Genomic DNA, 10475 nt, shown 5'->3' on the forward strand with positions numbered 1-10475 from the left:
GGTTGGATTAGGATTATTGTTATAAGGTTGTTGGTTTTGCACATTGTCATGCTGATATCATTAGTATATATGTATTATGGTGTTTAGGGTATAAGCTTCTTAGTTAATCCAGTTTCTCATTTTATAGTTCATTGGTCAGTTTTGAGTGGTAATTAGACAAATTTGGTGTTCTTTTATTCTTAGTAATTAGACAAATTTAATGGTTCTTTTTTAGTAATTTAGATCTAATAGTTGTGATGGGAGTTGGTTTTTGTTAAAGTGCTCATCAAATCATAGTATGTATAGATTGTTTCTCAATCAGTTCTAGGGAGGTCAGGTTGTATTTTTATTATTTTATGCTTCAAATTGTTGAAAATATAATGTGAATTCCATTCTTCTGAAGTTATGATGGGATGTTAGTTTGAATGATGTTATTTGTGATCTCATCTCATTCTTTTATACATGATTCTGATGTCAGTCAAAGTTGTTGCTTCCTCATTTTATTTTGTCACTTTCGAAGTTATGATGGGATGTTGGTTTTTGAATTTTTCTTCAAAAACAAAAGATGGATTGGATGTGGTTAGGTGGGGAAAGTGATTCTCTTCCCTGTTTTTCAGTGTACCCTCACATGAAAAATCAGATTTTGGTGGTTTGGTGGGAGAAATGACATCATCTTCTATAACAAATAGTACTATCTTTTATTATTCTATCAAAAAAGTTATTTGGTTAATGAGAGTAGGTATCGTTACTTGTGACTAACTCCCCTTTGTCATTTGTTGCAAATCAATCCCATCAGCAGGTACTTTCATGGCCTCTCTGGTTATAGGTTTTCTTTCAGAAAGGAAAAACATTCCCCTTCTACAAATCACGTCAGATCTCCTGCTCTTCATTCTTCCGATGGATGATTATCTGCCTTCTGCACATTCGATTGGTAGGTGTTGATTGCTGTCAAATTTTCGATGATGTGATATTCATTCATATTGTTTTGCCTCATAATCAGTGCTCATCCTTCTTTCCAGCGTAGTCCTTATATATGTATATATTCCCTTAAGAAATATACCCTCCAATGAATATATCAATTCCACTTTTGATTGGTTTCAAAGTGAGTGTTATATACACAATGATCTTTTATTTTTTTCCTCCATGGTTCAAATTTTTTAATTTACATCCTGAATTGGTTTCATTTCTCTGTCTATAAATTGGATCCTAAGTTTCACAAGTCTGCTGCATTACTTTCATGCTTTAAGAGTATTCTGAAAAGCCTTTCTACTTATTCTGATTTTATTTTCTGAAAGTCAAGGTTACAAGTGTATGCAGTGAGAAAACAAGTTATACTCATTCATTCTCATTCATTCTCTTCAAATGAACTTATGGAGGTTCTTTGATTTCTTTTTTTTTTTGGGTTATATATAACTGAAGTGGTGTCTAAGAAGGAAGTACTATTTTATTCGAAATACCATTATAGTGAACATTAGTTGGTTCTAAATTTCTTTAGCTTGGTTAAAATTTTATAAAATGTCTCAATCTTATGCTACTGCAAGATTATATAGAAAAAATTATTTAAAGAGAAAGAGAGGACAACAAGTTGAAGATAGAAGAGGTCAGTTTTGCTATATTCACTTTTGGATTTTTTTGAAAGAAATTAAAATTTACATCTTTTCATTACAAATGCTTTTTACTATTATAAAATCGGTGTTCAATTAATATTATTGGTTGGATTTCTATGCTTTATTGTTTGATGTTGTTCCTACTTCTAATATTTTTATTATTTTAAGTTCAAATATATTGGTATGTGGTATTTATTAATCTACCTATTTAATTTTTTTGTTCTTCCCATAGTTTTAATTTTACATTTAAAGTTCTTTTTTTTTTCTTTAGGGGGATCAATTATTTTGCAAGATACTCCAATTATTAATGCCAATTTTATATTATCAGGTATGAGTTTATTGTTTTAAATTTTCTAATTTCTTCGTTAACTTAAAAAGTATAGTTATTATTTACATTATTTTTTCAATTATTTTAAAATATAAAAATGACTCTTTTCTAATCATTGTTATCATGTTTATATTTTTTGTCTATTTATTGTGGTTTATATATTTCATTATTGAATTAATTTTTGTATATTTTTTTTATGTTGTTTATTATGCATTTAGTTATTAATAACTTCATAATTCATGATTGTGTTCGATGATCATGATACTATTGGCTCTGTTTTAATAAGAAATAGAGATTTGATGACAATGTTTACTGCTTGGATGATGGCTAATCGAACATATGTTGAAGGACGAACACTAACATATGTTGAGTTTCCAAGTAAATTCGTTTATGATTTACAATCTCGACAGTGGAAACCAAGAAGAAGGGGATTTTCTATAGGAAGATTAAGTTTTGTTCATCCTTCAACTGGTGAGCTGTTCTATATGCGTATGCTTCTCAATGTGCAAAGAGGATGCACCAGTTTTCGAAGTATAAGGACTGTCAATTCTGTTTTATATAATACATTTCAAGAGGCATGTTCTGCCATGGGTTTTTTAATAGATGATAATGAGTTTGTCTTGGCCATTAATGAAGCGGCTGAGTTATCTTCTGGCGCCCAATTGAGAAAACTTTTTATTTCATTGTTAATATCTGGTTCTGTCTCTAGGCCCGTTTTAGTTTGGAATCAAACTTGGAAATATTTATCTGATGATATCATTTACTACAGGCGAAGTGAGCTTCATTTTCCAGGTATTTACTTAATCTTTAGTTTATCTTTTTTATTTATAGGATTAAGAAATACTCTTAACAATAAATAAATAGAAAATGATATGCAGAAAGTTTAGAATACATACATAGCATGATAGAAAAAATTTTCAAACAATACAAGTTTTTGATATCTTGATGAATTTACTAACTGAAAAAAAATATATTGCAGGAATAACAATGACTGACGAAGAGTTACAAACATTTTGTCTAATAGAGATAGAGAAATTGCTACAGGCCAATGGAAAATCATTAAGAGATTTTGCTGGTATGCCGCTTCCTAATGTTAATTTGGTCTCACAATTTAGTAATTCTTTGGTGTTGCGTGAATTAGAATATGACATTTCTGTGATGCTTGAAGAACACGATTCAAATTTTCCAAAGTTGAATGAAGAACAGAAGTCAATCTATGATAGGATTATACATTGTGTTACTAACAAGGAACACGGGTTGTTTTTCATTTGTGGGTTTGGTGGGACTGGAAAAACTTTTTTGTATAGACTCTTATCTGCCAAATTGCGTTCTCAAAGAAGAATTGTTATTAATGTTGCTTCAAGTGGAATTGCTTCATTATTGTTACCTGGTGGTAAGACAGCTCATTCTATGTTTGGTATCCCAATTGAATTGAATGAAGATACTATTTGTAGAATTCCGAAAGATAGTCCTAAGGCTGATTTAATTCGACTTGCTGAGCTAATTATTTGGGATGAAGCTCCAATGACTAACAAGTTGGCATTTGAAGCTTTAGACAGAAATTTTCGAGACATAATGACGTCGATTTCAGTGTCTAACAAAGATCTACCTTTTGGAGGAAAAATCATTGTTCTTGGAGGTGATTTTCGACAGGTTTTGCCTGTTATTCCTAAAGCTTCTCGTGCTGAGATTGTTATGGCATCAATCAATTCTTCAATTCTTTGGAAGCACTTTGAAGTGTTGACGTTGACAAAAAATATGCGGTTAGAAAGTGCTACAAATCAATCAAATCTGGAAGAATTGAAAAGGTTTTCCGATTGGATTCTTCAGATTGGAGAAGGGCGTATTGGGACAATAATTAACGAAAAGCTTTTAGTTCAAATTCCAAATGAGTTTCTGATTTTTCCTTCTGATAATCCAATTGATGATATTATAAATGCAATTTATCCTGACATAGTTAGAAACTTTGATGATACTGGTTTTTTCCAAGACAGAGCCATATTAGCTCCAACAGTAGAGATTGTTGAAGAAATCAATGATCACATTGTTCAATTGCTACCTGGGACAGAAAAAGAGTATCTAAGTGCTGATTCTATATGTGGTAGTGATGCTTATTGTGACGTTGATGTTGATTGGATAAATACTGAGTTTTTGAATCAAATAAAATGTTCAGGGTTACCGAATCACTCATTGAAATTGAAGAAAGGTGTGCCTATTATTTTGTTGAGAAATATTGATCCAGCTGGTGGCTTATGCAATGGTACTCGCCTTATTGTTAGAGATCTAGGAACAAATGTGATTGGAGCTGAGATTGTCTCAGGGAGTCACATTGGAGATAAAGTTTTCATTCCTCGGATGAATTTAATTCCGAGTGACGCTGGGATACCTTTCAAATTTCAACGGAGACAATTTCCTATAAACTTGTGTTTTGCAATGACTATCAATAAGAGTCAAGGTCAAACTCTATCCAGTGTTGGACTGTTCTTGCGTCGACCGGTATTTTCTCATGGTCAACTCTATGTCGCTATTTCTCGAGTGAAGAGCAAAGATGGTTTAAGAATTTTGGTATCTGGCGAGGAAAATGATGATTCTACTTTAACTCTTAATGTCGTATTTAAAGAAATATTTGATAAGATTTTATAATTTATTTTGTTTTGTTTTTATATTAATGTAATTTTATGTGGTGGTTATTTTTTGTAATGATACTGCTTTATTGTATTAAATATAAAGATAAATTAAAATATTAACTTATTTTATATGATTCAGTTTATTCAAATACGTTTTAAAAAATTATTTTTCTATTTACTAAATTGTATTTTTATGAAATTATCTTTAAAAAGTTTTTTAATTGGTAAAATATTTTTTTTTAATATACTCTTAAATAATTTTTTATTTATTAAATTTTAATTTTACCAAAATTTCTTTAATAAAAATTATATTTTACTATTAATTTCCTAATATCAATGCACATTTTTTAACATTAAATAAAATTTTTTTATCAATATTATATGTATAACAATTAATAATAATAATTAATGAACTAATAAATAATTAACAAAACAAATTCCTTCAAATCAATAACCCACTAATCCTGAAATCCTAAACCCACTCTCACCTCCACATTAGAGAAAAGAGAGAAGCCACTCTCCACCAATTATTATTACCGTTTTAATTTTGATTCTCTATCCGTTTTATTTTTCATTTATATTTTTGTGGTAAATTGCTAAAAGATAATTGAAAAACATTTTAGAATGTTATAGTATAATTTATTTACAATAAAAAAAGATAATTATAAAAAAATAGCAAATTAATGGATTACATGTTTACATATAATCTTTTCACACTTTTTAAAATTGATCAAATTAAAAAAATTAAATGATTTTTGAATTTATGAAAAAAATTCATAGAATGTATATTACTAAATATACATTTTACTGTTTTTCATCCTTTTCTTTTAATTTTTTTTATCTTTTTTTTTCTTTTTCTTTTTCTATATTTTAATTTTTTATTTTTTATTTTGTTTAATATACCTTTCGATCATTATTTTTTTTAATATGTATGCATTTTGTTATATATATTTTTTTGGTTATTTATAAATGTATAAAATAATATACGCATTCTATTTTAACTAATTATATTTACTTATTCTAATTGAAATATCAAATTATTTATTTTTCATATCATGTATAAGACCGTGCAATTGCACGGGTCTTCACACTAGTGTTATCTATTTAATATATAATACTTATGCAGTTCAGTCCCCGAAGCAAAGAACAGTATTCCCTCCAATTTAGCATCATCCGTGGTAACGACAGCTGGCAGGCAAAGAACAGTGTTTCCTCCGGTATGCCTTGAAGCGGGAATTTTTCCGCGCAAATCCATCTCAAATTCAAATTCCCTCTCTTCCCTTTTACTTTTGGTGATTGAACATTAAGAAGCAACAAAAGCAAAGAAAACAAAACTTCAGGGATCTTCATCATCACGAAGATCATCTTTTATGAGGGAGATTTGCTACTTGCAACTGAAGAAGAGGCTATTTTAGGACGAGATATCTCCACCATTTCAAATTCATTCCCTTTCTCCTCTTTACTCTCAAGTCTCACCAGATTTCAACTCCCCAAAACGTACTTTCCACTTCAAAACAAACCCTAAACCCCTTGATACTCCAATTCTTGCTCCGCCATTTCACTCGGCACCTACAAGCTCAACATCTTGCTCCGCCCTTTATCTTCGTGTGACCTTGATTGGTGACTCTATTCATGCTATGTAGCCAAACATGGGTCAAGGAGAAGCTGTACCTATATCTCATTGTTGCATAAAAATCTAATATAGGATCTGTACTCTGAGACTCCTACGAAGAAATCTGACTTTGGAGATCACTGGAAGCTTGGAATCGAGGATGGTGCGAAGCCTCAGGTGTACAATGAAAAGCATGAGAAGCTGTTATCTGCTGTGGCTGGGGTGGAAGACGGTCGCGGTGGTTCATAGTGGTGCCACAGATTGTGTACATCCTGAGCGGCACAAACAGGGACGCTTGGAGTGGGTTCTCAATATAGGCCTTTGAGAATCTCTGGGATTCGTTCGTCTTTCCCTTACATCTGCGGTTATGCTTTGGTATCAAAATTTAAATTAATTTATTTTTTGTTTTTTGTTGTTTATTTTTATCGTTTGAAAAAAAAACTCTCTTGGTGATATGCTGCATGAAGCATATGAGAGACAACACTCATGTTTTGTATTAGTAGATCAGAGCCAAATTCTTTAAGAGGAGATAGTATTGTCTCTTCCTTAAGAAATTATGCTTTCTATATGTTAAGGAGATGCAAAAGGATTCGGATCTTCTGATGTTTTAAGTTGTGTTGCAATCTTTACCATTAAAAGATAAACATTCAATTTTAATGGCAAAAGTTGAAACATGACCAACAACATGGAAAGAGAATAGCATGAGAAGATCCAAATGCAGCAACAAAGAAAGGAAAGGAAACAATAATGTGTACTAGAGTGTTCTGAGTGTAGCACCTGTGATGCACGAACATAATAGTTGCAAAATCATTGAAAACTTTTGAAATGGTTATCTGGTCGTCTTTGACATTTGCTTGATTTCCATCATTTTGATTATTATTCCACCCACAAATTAGGACTAAAGAGGTGCCTTTTAGTGTTATTTTAATTATTACTCCAATGCATGTTGGCATGTGTGGTTTAGGATGAAAAAAATAAGATACTGTAATGGGAAAAATGGTAAACCCATAACCATTTATAAATTTTTTAACTGAAGGTTTGTTCTTTGCTTTGGAAATTAATGTACAGTGTTGTTGTCAAATATATCACCCCCTATTCCAATTTGTTCTTTGTTATTTTTTTCGGTCTCATGTTAACGAATTTGAATTCTAAAACAATTTAGAGCATAGAAAACTTCATCTTTTATGAGCAGCAAGTGGAACATTGACTGTGCGACTTGAACTATTTGTAGTTGCCAAGACGAATAGAGATAGAGCTTCTTTGATTACTTGCTTCTTGGTGTTACTTTTAGTGCTAAGGTTTCACATGGATTAAGGGCTACTTTACCTGTTTGCTTACTCATTTACTCCCTCTGGAATGTTAGTTTCCTAACCGAGGTTTAATTTTATTCTAAATTTGATGGAAAAGTTTTCTTTTTATTTTTTTTGAAAGTTAGGCTTGACAATGGGATTATCTGCAAAGACATCTATGAAGATGTGAAAAAGTGACAATGTTTCGGATGACTACTGTGATATGGAGCTTGACGAGGTAAGTATTGGTGATGCAAGATTTCTAAAATATTTTACAAGTATAGTGGTTTATTATTTTCTATTTGTGATTGACTGTTGTTTTTGTGATGCAGATGGAGCATGCAAAAGATGATTTTGATGTCAATGATTATGGTGAGGAGGATGAGAAAGAACAAGGAGAAGAGGAAGAAGATGGAGAGGAAAGAACAATTGTGGAAGACCAAAGTGGATGGAATAATGATGAGATGGAACAACTTGAGATACAAATGTCCCAAATCAGGTTAGATACAAATGTCTGTCTATCCTATATTTGGGTTGAAATACCAATATAATTTTCTAACTTGCTTTAATGATTCTATAGCTCATTATTTAATGTGAAATAGTTCATGTCAATTTACAGAGAGAGAAAGAGATGTATATGACAAGTTTGGCTACACCTATCAGAATAGAGAACAGAATAATAAATATATAGGTAAACTTTGATTTTTGCTATTATCTGAATTTGGTGGTTTATGGAAGGACTTAAAGCCAAGATCTATCTAATTGATTTCACCTCCAGGGATTCACCCTCGACTTAAAGCTAAGATCAAAGGTGTATTTGTGCTGCAGTTTAATGACAAGACTATTTTATGTTGTATTATCTGGCAAGGGGTTACACTATTGACACAATCTTAAAGGTGACTTTTCTATCTTTATTCTTTAATCTCTGATTCATTTTTAAATCTGTCTATAGGATTTGACTGAGAAATAAGGAAGAAGAAAAGGGTAGAACAGTACTATGAAAAAGAACTAAAAATCTATAACAATAACGATTAATTATTAGTCACACTTTGACTTAGAAGAGATGCATCTTCCAAGTAATTGATAGATTGGATAGTTGTGTTAAATAAAAAGTTTCTTCTATCCATAGGTTGGTCCATGTGATAGTGTCAATGCTGTCGAATTTGGAAAAGTTACAACCAAAGACATGTGATGGCAAAGCTAAATGAGTTTGATATGTTCAGTAGATTAGATAAACATTAAGAGCATTCTTGGGTTTCAATTTCAGTCGGATATACTTTTCATGCTCTGAATATAATGTGAATTAGACAAGTTAAAGCATGTTAATATTTTCTTTTCCTAACTGTTGAACTGTTAAAAAAAATGTGGCAGATTACATAACCATTTTTTTCATATTTGGAGACTTACGTGGCATCAAGTAGCTCATTGGACTTCAATCAATTCCATTAATCTGTTAATCCTTTTAAATACTAATTGTATTTCTTGGTTATCTTTAGATGAAAATATAATTGGAGATGAACTGTATTCAATCATCCTTATGTTTAGAAGAGGTGGATCTCTGCTCAGATAATTTATCTGTATACTTTGTCCCAAGTGTCATAATATCATCCATTTTTTTCCTTTCATAAATCTTAAATAAGAAGAGACAAAGAAACAATAGATCTGTTTCTCTTGGTTTTACTAAAAGCAATTAGGAAAAAAAAATTTACTTTTGTTAATGAATGTTTTTGCATTCTTTAGAGTGAGTCGACCTTATGGAAGTTGAAAATGAGGCTTCAGAAAATCAAAGGAAGAACTCAAGAGGCACAGGTGGCAATGAAAACCATAACAACAAAAGCAAGTATAATGCATAAAAAAAGGGGTAAATAAATGAAAATTTTATTTATTAAGAGATAGTATATAGAATTAATCAGGTATAAACTCTTTTGGTTGAATTTTATATAATGATAGAACTATTCAATTTTTTATGATAATTTTTGCTGCATTTTTCAAGGAAAATCAATTGGGTGTTCATTATTTGAATGCAAATTAAGATTTCAAAGATCAATGATTTGCTTATACATTTCTAGAATAATTTAGTAAAAATTAAATATGCTCTTTTGCAGCAAAATATAGGCTCTTATTTTATTTTACTTTACTTTTTATTCTGTAGCTTAATCAGCACTTTATTGCTGAGGCTACAAATGTGAATGCTAAATGTGCATAATTCATCATTTTTGTTATGCATAACACTTCTAAATATGGGTGGCACTCTTGCATGTGTTTTAGCATTCAACTCATTTGTACTACCTCATAATTGATTTAACAAATATTCTCTTACTTGATGAACCCAACTATTTTCTTGCTTGATGAACCAACCAATCACGTTGGTAATCCTACCCTCCCTTATGAAAAGCCTTTTATTTGTTGAGGTGCTGTTTTATAAAATAGTTATTCTTATAAAGTAGTTGAACTTGAAATATTGTAATCTAAGTTTAATTTTCTTTCGATGATTGATGTGGTTATGCTCTTAGTTGAACTATATTGTTATAAAATTAGTTTGCTACGGTGTTATTAGATTTCATTTGGTTGCTAAAGCTCATTGTTTTGTTTTAATGAAACATTAGATCAGAACTTTCACATTTAAGTATTTAACCGGCCAAAAAAGCTAACCAAATGAGCAGAATAATGATCACAACTTTCACATTTAAGCATTCTCTAACTCATGATTGACAATAATGTTTTCATGTTCTTTTGAATATTTTTTTTTCAAGCTTTTCAATATTAATTTTCTGGATGAAATTGTCCTTTTTCATTCCTTCTTTGTGTTTATGTTCATTTGAAACATTAAAAGATTCAGTAGCAGTGTAGTGTGACTAATTGTAGAGCTAAGATGTGATTTTTTTATTAATATTTTTAATTAAGGCCGATATCATAAGAATAGTTATTATTTGAAGCTTTTAAGATTTTTCAAAAAGGATGCACATAAATGGAAGCTTTTTAGATCCTTTATGCATACAATTTTATTAATAACATGATCGGGGTCATGAACTA

General features: G+C 30.6%; 2 protein-coding genes across 2 annotated transcripts; both read left to right on the forward strand.

Moving 5' to 3' along the window:
- Nucleotides 1–2153: 2153 nt before the first annotated feature.
- On the forward strand, nt 2154–6402 carry LOC130945653 (uncharacterized). The gene is made up of 4 exons (XM_057874355.1): nt 2154–2706; nt 2894–4524; nt 5668–5736; nt 6247–6402. Exons 1-4 carry the CDS (start codon nt 2154–2156, stop codon nt 6400–6402), a joined length of 2409 nt encoding a protein of 802 aa, XP_057730338.1.
- LOC130946558 (uncharacterized) lies at nt 5703–10116 on the forward strand. The gene is made up of 6 exons (XM_057875333.1): nt 5703–6528; nt 7589–7680; nt 7775–7941; nt 8062–8133; nt 8221–8338; nt 9183–10116. Exons 2-5 carry the CDS (start codon nt 7643–7645, stop codon nt 8334–8336), a joined length of 393 nt encoding a protein of 130 aa, XP_057731316.1. The 5' UTR covers nt 5703–6528; nt 7589–7642; the 3' UTR covers nt 8337–8338; nt 9183–10116.
- The last annotated feature ends 359 nt before the right edge of the window (nt 10117–10475 follow it).

This window comes from Arachis stenosperma, chromosome 8, assembly GCF_014773155.1.
Source record: "Arachis stenosperma cultivar V10309 chromosome 8, arast.V10309.gnm1.PFL2, whole genome shotgun sequence".
NCBI lineage: Eukaryota > Viridiplantae > Streptophyta > Magnoliopsida > Fabales > Fabaceae > Arachis > Arachis stenosperma.